This window comes from Hippocampus guttulatus, chromosome 2, assembly GCF_054856545.1.
Source record: "Hippocampus guttulatus isolate MCC_2025c chromosome 2, RoL_Hgut_1.0, whole genome shotgun sequence".
Lineage (NCBI taxonomy): Eukaryota > Metazoa > Chordata > Actinopteri > Syngnathiformes > Syngnathidae > Hippocampus > Hippocampus guttulatus.
Window position 1 is genome coordinate 20479023 of NC_141262.1, and position 20050 is coordinate 20499072.

The window sequence follows — 20050 nt, forward strand, 5'->3', positions numbered from 1 at the left end:
ATGGCATCTATACATGTATCTGTTAGCCTGTCTATGGTGTTTTGTTGCTGTCAGGCAATCTGACATTTTTTAAACACAACTAAAATGTTGGTTGAAGATTTTGGTGTTTGAATACACTAAGTTTCATTCCCTTGAATTGTATGTGATTCCGCTTTTAAAATTCCAGTTTGAATGTTTACAATTCCTGTCACATCAAAGCTAGTTACTGTTAGCTATGGTGTTTCGTATTGTTAGCATTAAAGTAGCAGCCTTTTGTTTTGTGGTTTGTTTGGATATTTTGGTGTGGAAATAGTATGTTTGATTTTTGTATTGTGTTAGTTTTACATTAAACTTCAACTAGGAGTGACAAACATCTTGAAGCACGCACGCTCTGCATCTTATTTGGAGAGCTGTGCGAGTTATAGTTGTCTACATCTCCTCAAAGTGATGATATACTATAGTCTCTCGTTTCTTGACAGCGAGGGACTGGAAACAGTCAGGAATACTTTAAAGAGTGAGACTGAATAATTTGAATTGTGTTTAAAGCATGAGGGAGAGTTAAAACTAAACAAATTAGCTATATTGCAGTTTCTGGGGATCACTGTATTTTAAGTGGGAACTAAATGTAGTTCCAGACAGACTTGCTAGAAGCTGGTAGTACTTTTTCAATCAGAATGTGTCTGGTGTAAACAGCTGTGCTGCATGTGCAGCATGTTCCTGCAGCGAGGCTAATGATTCACCCATGGCAGACTTAGGACTCAACCATCAGCAATTCTTCTGCATCTACAATCACTCCCCGCAGACAGGGGATGGGCACACCGGTGAGATCATTTCTTTTCATCTCAGCCAAATATTAGCCACTCATCATGAGGGCGCGACTGACGCACTCAGAGCTTCTTGATGACAAATGACTCCATACCATCCTCGCTTTCTTCATAGGCGGGGTTAATTAGTCCGGGATCGGGCAGGTCTCTGTTGGCGCTGCGCGGCGGAGTTCCCAAATGTTTAGCGTCAGCAGACAGCTCGCCGTCGCCTTTGCGGCCCTTCAGTTCGTTCCACGGGGGCCTCTTCCTTTTCTCCGCTTCCTCCCGGAGTCTCCTGAAAGCGGAACATCTGGGCAAAAAACAGAATGCCATCAGGGAGAAGTGATGACGGATCATCTGCTTTTAAAGAAACATGCGGAAACAGCAGTTTTAGGAGGTGCAAAGAGAGGGGTGGACATCATAACGGAGCGGAAAACATGACACTTGTGCCTAAAACTGCAAAGTACTACTGTACGCGTGACAAGTTCATTTGAGTGCATTACAAGCTGGGCGTCCGCTCAAGTATGGAAAACTGTTCGATGGCTTTGATATCCACCATATTTATTTGTCGTCACTGTAATGACAATTCAGCACACTAGTAGAACGACTGTCCGAATTTTTTTTTTCCCACTCCTACTATTATTGGTCCACTAGTATGCAATTTAACCTTACTAGGAAACTACTGTGCACAACAAGTAGAATTGTCACCCACGAGGAGCCTCCTTATCAAGGATATCCCAAAAATGCTCCAACGGCTATCTATATAAAGCTATTTGGAGTATTTATTCAATATCCTTGATATCGAGCTGAAGGTTTGTGTACTTAATAGGACAACTACCAGCTACTAATGTGGCAATACCTCTACTAGCAATACTAGTACAATACAGATGTCGACACTGTAGTGAAGTTTTGCTCCGCTGGTAGTATGTAGATGTCCTACCAAGTTATCCAACTAGTGAGCTGGATTTTCTTTCTAGTTAGGACAATATAGTACAAGTATATTTGTTCTAAAGCTGGATATCACGGTTATCGAATAAATGCTCTGATGACACGACTGCATTGAAAACCATTTACTGAATATCCTTGGTAAGGAGGCTACCACCAGTGTGTGAAACATCCCTACGAGTTAGACCTAGTATTGTTACGAGTGCAGCACAGCGGACGGTAGCTTTTACTGTGTAGTAGTAGGCCAAAAGTGGCACTAGTATTTGAAAAATAAATCACGAGTAAAACAGTTGTTGTATGAGTACATGGACCTGAAGTTGGTTATCAGGATATGGAAAAAAATACTCAAAACTCATTGCAAACTTTTGTGTGCTTGTTCCTCCCGGCCAAACTTTGACCCCTTTGGTTGTTTGCGCAGATCGGCCGCTGCCTGCCGACCACAACAGGCCGCGTCATCTCGCCCGACTTCGGCCAGAAGAAGCAGCTCGCTGAACATGTGGATAACTTGGCGACTGATTTACAGCCCGCCTCAAACTCTTTAACCTCAGCTTTTGCATGTCTGAAGGGAAGTGCGTTACACAAGCAAATATATGATGGCAGTTCAAGCCAGTGACATATTTTTATACTGTACATGCATGACTCTTCTGTAAATGATTTTTCAGTATTCTGTGAAGTGGAGCAGAACGGGAGACTTTTTATAACGCACACAAGGGACTTACATAATCTATGGCTGTGTTGGGAATTAGTCCCTATCTAGATAGCGCTCTATTTAGTGGGTTCGCCATTTTGCAGAAATGCAGGTACCTAATGATGTGACCAGTGAATTTCATGTAAAATGTATGAATTACAAAAAGCTTCAAGGCTTTTTAGCAGCTGATGAGAGATCAATACCACTCTCGTCCATGCCCATTAAGCATCACACTCCAGCCATCAACCAGTTAGCTTAGCATTAAAGCGCAATCGGGCTGAAGCTAAAATCTGTCCGTTGGATTTCTTCAATAACTGTAGAAACCGCAAAGTTGTCAGGCAACTAACAGAAAGAGTCAAGAGAGTTACTGTAGCCCAGCTGAGAAGCCGTGTGGCTTCTAACTATCCTCGGATTAAACGCATGCATTTAAATGTTTGACTTCAGTGCACCTTAGACACGCTGTAGTAGAAAGATTAGCTCAGTTGTTAGCCTTTATGCTAAATTAAGGAGTTGCAGGCTGTGGGCTGCATATTAAATTTACAAATTTTCTCGCCAAGACATCGGCAAGGAGGAGTGTGTTTTTCCACAAGCATCACGTTCTCTGTTACACTTTAAGTTATTTGGTTTCTGTTTGGCATTCTAAGTTTATTTACTTGAACCATTGTGTACTTTTTGACGCCGCAGGACACGTCTGTATAAGTGAACTGTCTACCAATGCTTTCACTGGGTTCCGTGTAAAATGCAAAGGCAGAACTTCTCTGTGTTAATTGTGACGGACAGGTGTTTTAACTCAAACGTTTCAAACGTTTCCAAAATGAGGTATTTCGGCCTTCTAGGATTCACAGTATTAGTTTTCTACAGACTCAGAAATTGACATTTTGGGGCCTAAAAAAGCCGGCAAAGTCCCCAATTCTTTGCAAACGTATGCATATCCTGGTAAAAGCGTGCTGTAACGTAACTGTACCCTGTATTGTGCTTTGAGGCTCCACATACAGTAATATTGTTCCGTATTACTTTTAATGAACCACAAAAACATGATGCAATTGTCAATTGACATTAATTTCAGTGGATGCATGAAAAAAATTATTTTGGCTGTTTTGGTTTGAAGCAGCCACTTGGGAGCAAACACCAGGGCACACTGACAAACTCCTGTTAAACTCCTAACAAATTCACCCCAAAAAATTACTTAATCGTTATTTGGTGACTTATCAAACAAGGCTGATGAGTGGTACCTGTTGTGCAGATGAGGCTGAAGTTCACAGCGCTGCATCTGCTGCTGGCACTCTGCATAGTAAGGACACATCACAGCCAGCTTGTCGAGCAGGTTCCTGACCAACAGGGTGGAGGGCCGACACTGGTGCAGCTGCAGCCTCTGACGGTCCACGGGGCAAAAGTCCTTATCTTTCAAGAAGCTGCTCAGACAGTCAAAGCAGTAGGTGTGTCCGCAGGGGGTGTCCATGGGCCTGATGAGGGGCTGCAGGCAAATGTGGCACACAAGCTCGTCATCCACATCATCGGGATACTCGTACAGGTGGCTTTCCTGGCCCTCGTGCTGCTGTCCGCACTCCTTGCAGACCCTCGCCCAGGACACGCACGCAGTCTTTGTTTCTGCTGTGGTCATTGTCTCTCTTCAGTCCGGAAAAATGGTGTGTTCAAATAAAGGCAAATCCGTTCAGGCGGTCAGCGTGCGATAACGGTCCGACCGTGTTACCGCCATGTCTTCATCTTCTGTGGACAGAGGAACACAGTGAGATGAAATGAGGCGGTTAAAGGGGCGTTAAAGGGGGGTTAAAGGGGAAATGAGGCGGCTACTTGTGCTCAAGGCGGCCACAGGAAATGACAAATCAACCGAGCGATAGCAACATGGCAGCGAACTGCAGCTGCTTCCTTTCAGCGGGCTTCCTAAGGGACAAAAGGAATTTCAGCTAATTTCAGCTAAAAACAAAATGCTCTATATTCCACAGAAGAGTGCTAAGACGAAGGAATAAAGACATAGTGCTACGAGAGTGCGAGAAGTTTGGATGAAGTGAGCCGCAGTGGAGGTCCTGTCATTAATGGCCCCTTGAACCTAATCAGCACCGGTCTTTACTCTTTGTGCACCACTTAATCTCCTTAAATTCTCCCTTCGAAGAATGCTGAATAGGAACACATTCTTGGAACAAACATCTGACCTCCTAGAATACATACTGTACTTGGCCTGTCATGGAATTCACTCACTGTGTGTAGTGAGACAAAATGTGGTCTACAGTATTGGGGTTTGGGACATACCTCGCAATTGATGAATACAATAGCCTGGTTAATCACACCATTGGTACAATGGAGATTTTTAAGTAATTTTTTTTTTTTTTTTAACAGTACACACACAATTCCGAGTTTTACTTTGCCCGCCTCAGGGTACTACCATGTTGTGCCACGTTGCTTCCTCACCTAGTACCTGTTTGCCATAGGTGACTCAGCCTCAGACAACTTAGCTCTACTGGAAAAGATGTAGCATACTTAGGAGAATGAAGAGGACGCTCCTTCCGGTGTATTTTTTTCTAATCACATCTTACCATTTAAATGTAAAACTACGAGTTGTTTGAAGGTTTAGAATTACCATTTTACATCAATGCTATGCTAACTTTTGTCAGCCCATCCATGGTGTTTCACATTGTATGCTAGCATTAAGCTAGCGGACCTCCGGAGACAAAAGTATATTTTAGTTGAACATTACGGTACTGAAATATCTTTTTATTTTTCTTTTGTTGAATGTGTTACTTTTATAGTATGCATTGACAACATCTTGAAGCAAGCCTGGTCTTGAGATAATGGTCCAAGTCATGTTCTACGATTGTTGCCCACTTCTTAACCGCAAGAGAGTGAGAACAGGTGCACAGGAATAATTTCAGAAGTGTGTTTTAATAGCTTTATGGGCGTTTGAATAACTTAAAATAGCTGACTTCTGCGTCCTATTTGGAGTTTCTTGCACTGTACATGTCCTCTCATGTAACACTCAACGTAGCACGCAGCATTAGACGGACAACAGTACTGGAATTTGAGACACACCTCTCAATTGTTAAAGACATCAATCATTATGGCATTTTGGATTAAGTGCATGCGTCCAACTCTATGGGAAGAGACTTGGATAAATTCACCGTTGATGAACCGGAACAGAGATTGCAAGCCAGACCCTCTTCTCAGGACCAACATCAGTGACCTCAAAAATGTTTGTCAAGATAAGACAAAAAATTCCCACAGAAATACTCCCAACATATTCAAGAGTGTCTCCCAAAACAATCGAAGCCGTTTTAGCTGTAAGTAATGCAATTAATATTGTGACTTCTATGTTCACGTTTTGTGGGTATAAAAGACATCTATAGCTCTGTACGTCCGATCCAATAGCCGCGAAGCAACTTGAATTTGAACAGAAGTCAGGTGGCACTATGGCCTGTCATCCTAACATCCGCCCACTTTTTGGACGGGGGTCACTGGTGATCAACAGGTTATGCCAACTGACTTTGGCCTACCCTGAACTGGTCACCAACCAATCAAAGCTAACCTCACATAATTACAGTCGATGTTTGTATGAAAAACATTTCCTGTCCCTAAATATAAACCAGAATCGCAACAACATGAACTAAGAGTGCCTTCTTATAACCACCCGACAAACCAAGCTAGGGTGGTCTGTTTGTAACCTTGAAACCATATAATACAGTATGTTGGGACCGTCGTAAACCGAGGACCTTCAATTTGCGTCCGCAGAGTGCATGTCAATGGAACAACCACGGAAAAGGTTACATAAAAACATTCGGCTACTCATAAATGCTAAATTAGGAGTACAGTACAAGGACTGATAAAGTTGCTGTCGATGGCTTTAGTTCAACATGTAAAATGTTGCTTTGTATTTGTCCGGACTTGCTCACATTGGCAACAAACAACACCCTTGAGTTTTCTCTCGAGGACTACAGTTTTGAAGACAAGTTACCCCCTGCACGCCCCCCCTCCCCGTTTAGGGTTATTATCCTCGTATTGTACTCACCAGAGATGGTATCTCCAATGCGGACGGTCGAGCAGTCAAAGTACGCAAACACGAGACTAACCGAGCAGCTGCCTCCAGCCTCAATGAAACTAGAGCCCTGCCTCCCCTGCACACCATCACGATAATGTCTGGGCGTGCCATGCGTGTGTCAGTGTGTGTCGTGTGTGTGTGCGACTAAGTGTGGAAGAATACTTGTGTGCTGTACAGCCGTGAGGAATGCAGTGGTGATTTGGTGTAACTAGGCAGAGTGGAGCTTTGGCCGAGAGCAAAGTGTTCCTCTTGTCAGTGGCCGTAAGTAATGTGTGTGTGTGTGCTGGGTGTAGGTCTGCTGATGTTGCACTTCCTCAGGTGAAGTACACTGAATGACTGATTGCATACAAACAGCTGATTGTCGCATACTGTGGCTTTGGTCTTTTTTTTCTCACTTGGTACAATTTATATCTGGTCTTGCAATGGATACTGTTCATGGATCCTGTGACACACACACACACACGCAACACACGCATGTGCAAACTCACCCAGGCTGTGATCCTTATACGAGGGGGTGGAAAAGGAGGTACAGTGAACCCCTGTTTATCAACGGGGATACGTTCCAGACTCACGCCGCGATAGGGGAAAATCTGCGATAGAGAGAACATGTCAATATATTTTTTTCCCCAGTACCGTAGATTGACCCCTCCTGTACGCTTGAAGGTCCCATACCATCAAAATATATGTACCGGTATATATATATTTTCCCAAATGATTGACATGGTTTTTGTTTGACAGCTGGTTTGTCGATTGTATGCAATCGCCAAAAAAAAGGCAAGGCTTGTGAAATGAGCGGATCAGATTTTGGCTGCGCTGTGACGTAGATTTGAGACTTTTTTCAAGTAATTGCACTGACAAAAAATGATGTGTTGAATTGACTCAACTTTATTTCGTGCAACCACTTGATAAAATAAAATTGAGTAAATTCAACAAAAACTTTTTTCAGTGTGCCTACTTGGTGATTGCTACACGCCCTAAAACTTAGCATCGTCTGCTGACCTCAGAGGAGTTGAGGAGTAAAGTGTTGTATTTTATTTTGAGAAAGACCTAAACATTTTGGAACCAGAATTGTGCTGTGTTTGGGCACATTACGGGTAGGATGACTTTTTCAACATAAGCTTTCAGACACATGAAAAATACTTTTCCAGGTTTTTACGAGAGACGGCCCTATATGAGCACACATTGGTCGGTCGGCCACAGTGCCAGTGGCCTCTCGGCGGCCACGAGGGCACCAAGCGTCACCATGAAGGCTGCCTTGGCCATCTCGGAGTGCACTGTGGCTGACCGGAATTCTGACCGCTGAATTTTAACGGAGCTGACAAAGAGACACTGGCGGCCAACACGCCCACATATCGGCAACTACCAATCACAGGAAAGCGGTTTTCCCTATCAAATCAAGGAGAACAGCAACCCTGTCAGAGCAAAGCTTGTTGACGTATGAATTTAACTCATTCAATGGCAAAAATGGGTTTTTTTTTTAAGAATCCAGCCATTCAATACCATGTATATCTTCATGTATTTTTCTTTCTTTTTTTTTTTCAGGTGGTTGTTTCAAGAAGGCTTTGAAAATGGCTGGCACTGAATGAGTTCTGAGAAAACAAAAAATAGTTTGAAAAAGAGGTCCCTGGTCATTTTTTCAATCTGAATTATCTAGCAAACAAGATTAAAGAACACCAAAAATTAATTGTATAACTATTTTTAATTGTGCCATGGGACCTTTAAAACAAATTTTACAGTACTAAAATCGACTGTTTAAGGCAGGGGTGCCAATTTCATTTTTGTTGCAGGCCACTTTGGAGTTACGTCTTCCCTCGGAATGCCGAATTAATGTTTAATCATAACATTGTATTTTTACTTGTACACAACAAATTGATGGATGACTCGTTTTGAAATCAGTCAATTATTTGTTTGTTGTTTGGGCACTTATTGTTCAAGTGAGTGTAAACAGGGCCAGAAAATTATTGGAAAATCTTAATTGTTATTGATTACACATGAAAATTTGACATTTCGGTACAGATTTTAGACAGGATCATGGAAGTTGACACACATGATCTGGTTTCGCGGGCCACATAAAAGGACGCGACAGGCCAGATCAGGCCCTCGGACCATGAGTTTGATACCAGTATTTAAAGATATTTCTTACCCCTGTTCTCGTTCTCTCACTGTCAAGAAATGGGAGACTATTGTATAACATCACTTTGAGGAAACGAAAAGACGACGACTCGCCCATGGTTATGAGTAAGTTCAGTGGAAAATAGGAAATTCCATCGAATCGCTGTGTGTATTAGTACGCACAAACTAGTTATATTGGCAGTTACAAGTTTAAGTGACATATTCCCCATGTCACAGAGCCAAGGCAGCGACAAGCCGATGTCACTCTCTGAAGATGATGTCAAAAAAGAATTAAAAATAATAATAAAAATCAAGCTGAAGGTCCTAGATGCAGTTTAAGGATTTAAAACAAGGAGAGAAAAGTCCCGTAATTCAGGACAACGTACATGACAGATCAAAGGTAAATATTTTTCACTTTCACAACAGTTTGGCTCACAAGTTTCCATTCCCTAGCAGAATGTTAGAAATATTGGCAAGTTTTCGGGGGGGGGGTTGTACAGGAAATAGGGCTGGTTGATAATTCACTATCAATCACGTGATCAATATCAATACAAAATGCAGCTGATAAAATTTGATTTGACCACAATTAGCACCTAATGAAGAAAGTCAAAGAAGAAAAGCCATGAATGTTGAATTTTCTTCTTTCCTGTGGCAAATCTGTTCAAAGGAGTGTCGTCGTTGGTAACCGAGTATATATGCTTTTTCGGAAATATCTCAAACGAGGACCTTATGTTTTGGGCTCCTTTGAAATGTCTCAAAAAAGAATAAAACACGAAAGCTGCAATCATGTGATGTAAGCCCCCCCCCCCCCCCCAGCCCTCCCCTCCCACTGCATGGTGGGGAGAGAACATTGGTGGTCCGACAGTGTCCTCACGAAGGATTATGATTCTGGGCCCAAGAACTTACTATGATGTATACCAGTGAGTCACATGTCCCACCACACCCCTCACAGAACTCAGGTGATGCCAAGCCAGACGAATGACTTCACCCAGCCGTCAAGACAGGCGATGCGTCAAATTTGGGATTACCGGCAAAGGAAATTGCAAACAATGGAAAGTTGATCAAATCAAGGACATCAGCACTTGAGTCATCAGATGAGAAGCTTGGATGTGTCAAGTTTGATCAAGGGACATTTCGTTTTTCCTGCCATTCTATTTAAAAGGGAAATTCCAATTTAAATAATGAAAAAGCCGGATACACCCTTCTGTTTGTCCGTTTCGCAGTGCCTTCACACTTCCTTTATGAATGTTTCAACATGGTTAGTCTTTACAGCTGGAATGCAAGAATCACTTGTGTTTACATTCACAAGTCTTCAACTTAGCAAAATCAACAACAACATGACATCCTGGACATCACATTCATCTTCAGAAGAGCTTAGATAAAGACACAGTTGTTAATCTTTCAAGGTGGTGGGCTATTCATCAACTTAAATGGATTTAATTAGAAAAGAAAGGCATAAAGTTTTGCAATTGGATGCACTTCAAAACGCCCCAGATTTCCTGTTGCTTAAGTCACAACAATTCAACATGCCAAACTTAGTGTTTTGCATCAATTTATCACAGATTCCAAAGTTATTTTTTTAGGGCATTTTTACAGTTCACTGGTAAGTCTGAATTTAGTGTCGCGCACCTTCAGTGTTGCGATCATATGAACCAGCTACACATTTTTCAGTTTTAGAGCTGCTCACTAATGATTATTTAAATCATTGATTAATCTGTCAATTATTTATTTCAATTATTTTTCACCCGAGCTGCGGGTGATGAGTTTTTGTGATCGTCAATGAAAGCAGGGCGCTACACAAACTTTTGCACTTAACCCAACATGAGTGGCTAGATCGACCATTGATTGGATAATAAAGTAAAATAGCAAAGTGATATCACCCCCATTATTATAATAATAATAATAATAATAATAATAGATTTTATTTATAAGCGCCTTTCAAGACACCCAAGGACACTTTACAATAACAAAAAACACAAAATACGGGTTTATTTTTGATATGCCATTTTTTCTCAATTGAACGAAAGCACACTTTAGAGATTTGTAGCTATTAAGAGTGACTGCATTGAAGTTCTATTTTTCTGTTTTTAGTTTGAAATGGATGATTATTTGAATGCACCTCGTGTCTCGCCGAACTTGAGAGATGATAATGCTTAATGCAATGTTCCCGTAAATAAATGTCATTTTAAGATAGCGATCGTTTAATAGTTCGAGACCCAAACGACCATATACTTCTTGTATTTTTACAAGAGCACCACCCAAAAGAATTTATAATAACACAAGTACCACTAACAAACACGCAGTCGCTGTTGCCAAAATGCTGAGCGAGACGTGACGCAAGAGTTGAATGGGAAGCCACCTCAAAATGTTTTTTCAAAAGTAAATAGAGGTAGTTTAGATAAAGGGCTATTAATGTGGCAAAGTACACATTCAGACAATTTATACAGTAAAGATTTAACCTGATGTGCATCAGATGGGTTTCTGCCCTATGTGTGCAGTCTGACAGAACGAACTAAACTACATCCCCTTCCACCCCCCCCCCTCCCCCAATTACTAGTAGGACCATTAAATGATGCACTCAAGCTAGTGCGACCAGATGAATGTTTTACCACATCACACTGAAAAGTTGTCTGCATTTGCGAGCATATTGATCGCAGTATCGAGCCCTGGAAAGGCACTGAACTACATGCCGATCACGTACTTTTCCAAGGATATCGGCCAATCATGATCAGTGCCCGATCAATCCAAGGACCCCAACATCTGTTTTGTGATTAAATTTTACAGGAAACGTGACTGATGGAAAACGGCGTAAAGCATTGTACCTATTGTCCAAAGAATTGTGCAAGTAAAAGTGTTTTTTGCATTTCCTTATGTTGTGTGATCGTCTCCCATTTCTTGACCGTGTAAGAATAGGCACTAAGGGAATACTTTAAAAAGTCTTTTAAAAGTACTTTTAAGCTCGGGAAAATACAGCCATAAAGGAGGTTTCACTGCATTTTGAACTTGAACCAGTAACCATAGTGGGATCCAAAAAAGGTGCCATAAAGTCATAAACACAGCAGCAGGACATGGCATGTGGTGCTTCTAATCACTTTAATTAGGGCTCTTCATGAAACGTCTTTAGCAACACGTGTTATTTTTGTCATTGGCCAAGTAACTGCGACTGTGAGACTCACACTTGGAAAATGTATTAAGGCCATAAAGTTACCACAATTGGTCCTACCTGGACACAAAGGGTTCCAAAATGTCAGTCTGAACTTCCATGTCCTGCAGTAAAAAGTTCCTAAACTAAGACGTTTATGGCCCCTGCTTGTTTATTACCCAGCTCATAAATAACTCACTGTCCCCATGTCAACGTGGACCTCGTTAATCCCAATTTCAATGTAGCAGAAGAGGTGAAATGAACCGAATGGATAAACGGCGCGGCTGACTAGTTTCGTAGCAAATTCCAAATGAACGATTTGTTGTGTTTTCGCATCATAAATGTGATCATTAATAATCAGTGGGTGGTCTTTGTCTTTCTGGCGTGTTTGTCGCGTACAATAATCTACTTTGTGCAAGTCAGACCGAAACTCGTTTTACCTGTGAAGTTTTTTTTCCCTTCTACCCGGAAATGGCAAACACAAAGACGTCAATCGGTGTTGCCAACGTGGGGCGAAAAACGACGTCCAAACAAAATATAAACGTCCCTCTTGATGAGTTTTTTGTTTTTTGTTGGGTCTCGCCGTCGGTTAAAAAAAAAAGTCTCAATTCGGCGTATCAGGTGTAGTTGGACCTGCTCGGAGGGAGGGGGGGGGGGGGGGCAGGAGGGAGTTTCCCACGTAAAGCACTTGAGGGGAAAGAAAGTGAATGCAGGTGGAACAACAACATGGAGGGAATCACACGTCTTTATTTTCACTCTCCATGTAAACAAAAACAGACGTCTCTTATTTCTGTGTTGTTTTCTATGCTCCTCTTATATAATGTTTGACGTTGTCTATAATTCACGTACCCCTGTCCAAATAACACTATCGTGCTACAATTATTGTATGCCTCGTTGCAATGTACAAGAAAGCTCAGTAAAATATATATATTTGGCCTTTTTGGAACAAAAGACACCCACTTAAAATTGCCCCAACCTTGGAAACCTTTTTTGTCAGTAAAGATCGTGTTATTTGACACGGTCAAAGGTATACATTAAATAACGTTAATTTTTCAAGTTGTTCCTCTGAGTGTTTCCAAAACATACTGTACTCAGGCGTTTACTGGCTATTATTCAAGAATTTAGCTTTGAATTTATTCTTTATTGACATATTATACAAGTCTAATAAGCTTGGTAAATATCAAACACATTTATCATTGATGATAGTCGGCCCTGGCTGTTTTTAGAGGAGATTGGAGAGGATAAATCACTCATTATAAAACATTTTGCTCAAATTAACTTCAGTTACATATGATGATGAATTTAAAAAAAATCAACAATGTGAAGACACTGATCAAATTGATGATTCCTCAATAATTATCAACAATGGTTTAACAAAGTACCGTACAGTAGTAAATTTCAAACAACATGAAACAACTTCAAGTTACATGTGCCAGCAAAATGTTCTATAACATTTCTATAAATCTTTGCAAGTGTAGATATTCCTTGGAACTCATATTGTCCCATCACTGATGAGCTATTTTTTATAACTGGCCCGGAGGGGTACCAGTGTTGTGCTTGGTGCAACTATTAGAATTTAGGTTGTAACTCGAGGCCCTTGTTTCTGATAGTGTTAAGGTCACAAGAAAAAGCCTTGTTGGGACTGAACCCTCGATAGCTTCCCCTTCGCTATTAGCATGTTACCATTGAAATCAATGAGCCGCTTATTACATCCGCTCTGTGGCCTTACTTCCTGCACTTATCTGCATTGTCACCAGTGAGTGTCTAGTCCTGCGAGCTGGCATCAGCAAATGTCGCTTTGTCTTGGAGCTTTTCCTTCCACGGCTGTAAATCGTCTGGGGGGGAACTGGCTTTCACAGAGAGGAGGTTTTATGGCGTGAGGACTTCCCTTCCATTCTACAGGGGGTACCGTACTTTACACCGTTCATGTGTCACATTGCCCCCACACCAAAGCTACCATCGCCCACCCCTCCCAAAAAATAGCCTTTGTAGCCATTTTTTTAGAACACCTACAACTGTTCTAAAATCAACCACCTATGGCAGGCCAGCAGCACAAATTACCGGTATTACTCTGTAAAGTCCTTTCTTCTGTGAATGGTAAATCAAAACTTTCATCATTTAACCAGTGACCAATGTCAGGACAAACATGAGATTGTCAGGCACCTCCTCAAAATGCAATTAAACAAGAGTGAAGTACAGAAGCCAACGTTACATATAAGTTTATATACCCTGATATAATTTGCAAAATATCTTCAATTTTGGGAAAATACACACCATTTTTTTGCCCCCCTAATTGCTCTGTTTTCTTTCATGATTGTCCTGTTCTGAAATGCTACAAACTGTAAACTGGATCGATTTTTTTTAAAGTGTCTCTCCTGATCACTCATGGTCTTCTTTCTTTAAAAAGGTTGCGGTTCAATGGTAAAAACAGCACTTCCACATTTTGCCAAGGTCTCTTCACTTAGGGCCACAGCTGTAGATAGAAAGATGACAACAAGCAGCTGCACAATTAGTGAACACTTTTTTTCAAGAGTGCTATTTTTCTCATCGGGGAAATTCAATTGTCACAGAAGCAATATTTTCACATGCAAACTTTATGAATAATATAGAAACAACTAACAGTAAAAATAAATCAAAAAGCAGTAGTGAGGAGAAATTAAAAGGAATTTTAATGTTGCATGGAGGTATATGGTAAGAAATAGCATTGTATAATTATGCTATAATATTATTGATGGTGTTATATAATGACATCCTGATGATATACAGTTAGAGGTTAACGATGAAAAAGAAATGAAAATAGAGGTAAAAACTCAACATCCTCACCTGTCATACAAGTGTAAAAAGAAGCTAACATTGGCTTTAATAAGTATAAGAAAATTTTGCTGCTGTGTGAAACCACTGTCTCAGCTTGACTTTACATTTCATGTATAGTGACCTTCCTCAAATTCTCACTAAACATGTCATTTAAGCGCAGACGCCTTTTAGGAGCACTATATAAAATTAGAGCAGCCTGCAAAATAGCCAGACAACCGCCAAATAAATCGCATTTTGACCTTGCATGTCAGCTTTTATGACAAAAGGTAGTGGTTTTATGGCAAACAAAACAGGGTTAACTACAAGTTGACAGTATGTTGGCATGTAATAAATGTACACAGTGTGAAATATGAGGCCTCTCAGTGTATAGTGAAGAAACAGTGCCGCCTTGTGTTCATATGCGGTATTGTTGATCACTAAAACAGCGGCGGGGAACCTTTCACAGATAAAGATCGAGCTATTCTAACGGCGCTGGCTCACTGCAAGGCTGAAGTTGAACATCACTGACTTTTTTTTTTTTACATGCGTTCGCCATTCACCACATGAACTCATACCTGTCAACTTTTCGGAGCGCCAACCTGTATAAACTAACAAAAAAATCCTTATAAAGAGCAAAAAATCCTTATAACACACCAAAGCATTTTATATGTCAATATAACGGCAGAAAAAAACCCACGAAATTTTCAATGATATTTATTGTAGATCTCCATAATACAATGTCTGGTTAATGTCTAATCATTCTACTTAGTGGCATTACTGTGTTCAGAGTTGTATTCCTGCGTTACTTTTTTCACCAACTCCAAATCATTTGGAGTTGGTGAAAAAAACCCCCGGAAATTTTCAGAATCCGTATGATTTGTGCGATACGGCCATATACGTAAGATTCACCACAAAATCCGTATGAACTATGGCTAAACCGTATGAGTTGACAGGTATGTGAACTGCATCAACTTTCCTCACGATGGTAACGTGATTTTTTTTTTCAACCTCCGACGATGTGGCGTGTGGGGGGAAAACGGGGAAAGTCAACCACGGTTGAGAGGTTGTGATCTTGATTCGCTCATTGTTTGGGATCTTGGGGATAGCAGTGACATAAAATAATGTGAAGCAAGTATCAAGTGCCGAGTGTGGATACTTTTGCCACATCTGCGATGAGATTTGTGTCTTGAAGCGCGTTGTCAACTTTGGATTTGATCAACCACTGCTGGGAAACTTGGAAGTGGGGTAAAAGCCTTTTAAGGCCCCGAGACAAGATAAACACGGAGCTAACAATACGCCTCATCCTGACGCATCCTGGGTCTCGCGCACGCGAACACACACACGCACGCACGCACGCACACGCGCAATGTTTGCCTCCAAACAAGAGAGACGTCGTTTGTTTTTCCTGGGATCGGTAAACATCCTCGACACAAAACAGCTCCTTAGGAGTGAAAGAGGAGAGAAACTCGCACCAACGTGGGCAGCTGCACTCTCACTCCACCGCCTTCTTTGATGTGCTGAGACCACAGCTCAGCATTGTTTTATCGTCTGCGTGTCTTTTCGTATGAACTTACATAAAACAGCTCACGTAGTCCTTTTTCTGTACGTATTATATGCCTGGGAGCGGGGCGGTGCATAGCAACTCCGATGACCCATAATCTATTTTTGGATTGGTCCCTTGCAGTTTGTTTTCATAAATTGTCGTCACCTCTGTCTTTCGTAATCAAAATAGAACCGCGTTGTTGAAGAACTGCATCACTTGTTCATTGGTCAACATTCAATTTTAATCACATTTGCCTGTATGTTGGCACACGAGGAACACAGGACATGGAAGTGAAAAAAAGAGTTTTTATATTAACAAATATCAATTACGCGAGAGATCAGAGCTGGGCATGACGTTCTGACGTGTCACTGAGCCACCTGACCTTAAATACTGAGGGACAATAGGCCAAGCTCGATCCTATATGACAAAGTGAAGGTGACAAAATAAAGACTAATAAAAAACTGTAGCAACTGACAACATCAAGGTCCCAAATCAAAACACCGTCACAACATGTGTAACAAAACACATTTTTGATGGTGATTTCAAAAATGCCTCTTTTTTTTATAGCTTTTCTTTTCTCGATAGTTTAATGCCAAATGTTTAGGTTTGGCCGAAAACATCTCACGCAGTATGGATTTTACCATGCGTTGTAATTTATATAACGTTATATAAATGTTCTAGAGACAAAATGGGGAGCAAAAAGTCATCTACAAAAGTTTACTTGCATGGCTGATTAAAAAAATTGTGTTTTATGTTGACCATTGTTTATCTGTCTAAATATTGCAACATCTATCCCTTCTTCATGGTGGGAGTTGCACACGTGCAATAGGTGAAAATGTGCAATTTGGCATCACAAAAAATTAAAAATATTAAAACGTTTTTCTTGAATTAAACAAACCAATTAGGAGCTGGAGCGTTGTCTGCATCATCCGGTGCTTTTAGAAGTGTTAAAATATTAATTTTAACCCTGGAGAACCCAAGAACCCTTTTCTTCTTTGGAAAATGCAGAATTTTACATTAAATGACTGCTATATGTTCACTGAACACCAAAATATATGTTTTTCCAAATATTTAATGCTTTAATCCTAATTTAGGATTAAGGCCAAATTTGACCCTTTTGGGATTTAAGGGTAGCATTTGAGTAGCAGAATTTATAGGGGCCAAATTTGACCCCGTGGGTTCTCCAGGGTTAAAAAAGGTTGTCAACTGTAAATGTAAATGAATAAAAGCTTTTGACATTTACAGTACCCGCCTGAGTGCTTGAACCTAGAATTCTTTCAGCCCTTTTTTTTACAATTTAAAAAAAATATAGAGTTGAAGCCTGATACCCCTCCCACACACTGGATGCATTTCAACAATTTTTAAACCAACACATTGTCAACATATTTGAACACACGTGTAAATTACAAGGCTAAACTGGAGAAAATACTGACTTACAGTCATGGAATAGAAAATAAAATAATTTGTCGCAAGCATGCAAGTATGGGCACCTTTCATGTCATTCAAAATCCCTTTTCAGCATTAAATGTGCAATCTAAAATGAAGAAATACCGCCCCAACTAAGAAAATGAAATACGTATATCAAAGCAGTATTAAGCAGCAAGAGTATAAGCTAAATAAATAGAGGGATCTGCCACATTTGTGAAAATAACTCGCGTTTGATTTTTAAGGGATTTATTTTGTTCCATGAAAGAGAAGATACGGAATGTATTGAGGGTAATTTACTAGTTGTGCTGATAACAATTGTACTTATTATATAAATGTATTTTGCAACACAGAAACCGTTACACATCCAGAATGCCCCCTTTAACTAATAATTAATAGGGGGCTTGTTTTTACAAGCGTAGCATCTGCCGCTTTGGGCAAATGTTGCAAAGTGGAAAGGACAATTCAGGTCACCAAAGGTAAAAGTAAATGAATGAATGATTAAAAAAATAAAGACGAGCATCTTGCCCCAGGGAGGGACAGTAAGGCATTTGGTTCAAGCCACAGCCTGTCTGCGCAGACCCCCAGGCCGTGTCTGGCCTCCACATGATGGCCTTTAATTAGTGACTGATGGGCACGCATCAGCAGACCAGACTGTGACATTGGAGCATGTGGTCAGTAAACGGCGACGGATGTTTGCCTGCGTGATCGAGGCTCACCGTCTGTCTTGTTTTTGAAGGATGCCAGTGTGAGTGCTAGTGTGCCATCGTGGGGACCCAAAAAAAAAATCTCCCTGTGTGCATCCCTGGCCTCGTCGTGCTTCATCTGTGTAAATTTGCTCAGCCTCAGTTTTATCTTCAAGGGCTCGCTTGTTTGTACCTGCCATGTCGTTCTGCTCGTCCACCCAGCATGACACCCCGTAGCCCAGGATCAGCCCCCATGAGATCAAAAGAGCCGGCTGATGCTTATCAGATAATATTCTTGTCCCCTTTAAGTCCAGCCTCCTTACACTGTTGACCCGAGCCGTGCACGCGGTTCCTTATGGCCCTTTGGCCTTTCCTCTTCTTATCAGCGTGATGGCTGGGTTGTGATAAGGCAGGTCCAGCCTGGGGACCTTCTGAGGGTGAGGGTGCTGGCCGCTCTTCTTGCATAACTTGGACACTTTAGGGCAATGGGGAGGTTATCTTTGCTTTTTGTGTCCCGCGCTGACTTTTACACAGTCGCCAAGTGGAAAAAGTGAGACATGTCTCGCTGTTCAAATCGTAATTGTAGTCTGGTTTGCCTTGGCTTTCACGAACACACATCAGTGGCATAATTGTAAATTGAATTCATGATTGTCTGTCCACTGCCACAGGATTTTTTTTGTGTGTGTGTTTTTGATGGAAACACAATTTCCTACTTAAGTTTGGGTGAGATTCAGACATTAGTTAGCCAGTTGACAGCATGATTTGCACCTACTCGAAATCAACTTTTCTGCATTTGAATCTGAGAACCTTATTTTATTATTCCATCCATCCATTTTCTGAACCACTTCATCCTATCCCAGCCGTCTTCGGGGGACACCCTGAACCAGTTGCCAGCCAATCGCAGGGCACACAGAGACGAACAACCATCCACACACACCTTGGGACAAGTTTGTTCCATTAACCTGCCATGCATGTTTTTGGAATGTGGGAGGAAACCGGAGTACCCGGAGAAAACCCACGCAGGCCCGGGGACAACATGCAAACTCCACACAGGGAGGCGGAGCTGGAATTGAACCCAGTACCTCTGCGCCGTGAGGTCGACACGCTAACCACTGGTCCACTGGGCAGTTTAATTTTTTTTTTTAATTTTAAAAAATTATTTCTCAATTAAAAATAGTTTTAACACACAAACCCGATTTAAACTCATTAAATGCTCTGAACTTATCAAAACTCACTTTTTAAATGATTCCTTAGCACATATTCTTACTCTCTCTGTGTCAAGAAATTGGAAGCTATCATGTGACATCACTTGCAGGAAATAAAAAGAAGACTCACACTGTTCTTCAAGCGCGCACCGGTTCACTCTTTGAGTTCGGAAACTCAGAGTGTTGCTCAAATTTGCCATTCGCTTATTCAGAGTGCACCAAACACTGTCCGTGCATGCACTCAGCACTCCGACTGGAAACAAGGTGCACCAGTGCCTGCTGTGTCAATGGAAATGAATGGGAATGGAGCGCACACTGCCTCTCCGAACACACACACTCTCAGAATAGTGCACGGGCATCGGTGAATTTCTGAACGCGCTCGGTATTAGAGGCAAAGAGAGCGTTTGCTTCAAGTTGTTCATTTGTTACCAGCAGTTGAAGTTTACTGTAAAACTGACACTTGAATGAGAGAATTCAACACTGTCTATTGAATCATCGAAATATTCAACCATTCGATATAATAATGAACGTCCTTTAGCTTAATGCTAACATATAATGTAAAACGCCATAGACGTGCTAACAGATATGAGTGTCGACATTACAGTAATTCTGAACCTTCAAAGTGCCACTTGAACACACACAGAGCAGCAACTCAGACCATCAGAGCAATATTCTCACATT

General features: G+C 41.2%; 1 protein-coding gene across 8 annotated transcripts in view; it reads right to left on the bottom strand.

Moving 5' to 3' along the window:
* lnx2b (ligand of numb-protein X 2b) overlaps nt 1-12335 on the bottom strand; it is a 23218-nt gene extending 10883 nt beyond the window's left edge. Inside the window, exons 1-5 of one of the 8 annotated variants that reach the window (XM_086101246.1) lie at nt 12158-12335; nt 6952-7053; nt 4228-4317; nt 3648-4143; nt 899-1092 (exon numbers count right to left, since the gene is read on the bottom strand). In XM_086101246.1, the coding sequence (XP_085957372.1) occupies nt 899-1092; nt 3648-4036 (583 nt within the window). In that variant the 5' untranslated portion in view covers nt 4037-4143; nt 4228-4317; nt 6952-7053; nt 12158-12335. Of the gene's footprint in view, nt 1-898; nt 1093-3647; nt 4144-4227; nt 4318-6433; nt 6890-6951; nt 7054-11798; nt 12100-12157 lie in introns of those variants that run through there. The other 7 variants (XM_086101248.1, XM_086101252.1, XM_086101247.1 and 4 more) reach the window with 7 other exon arrangements.
* Nucleotides 12336-20050: the final 7715 nt, after the last annotated feature.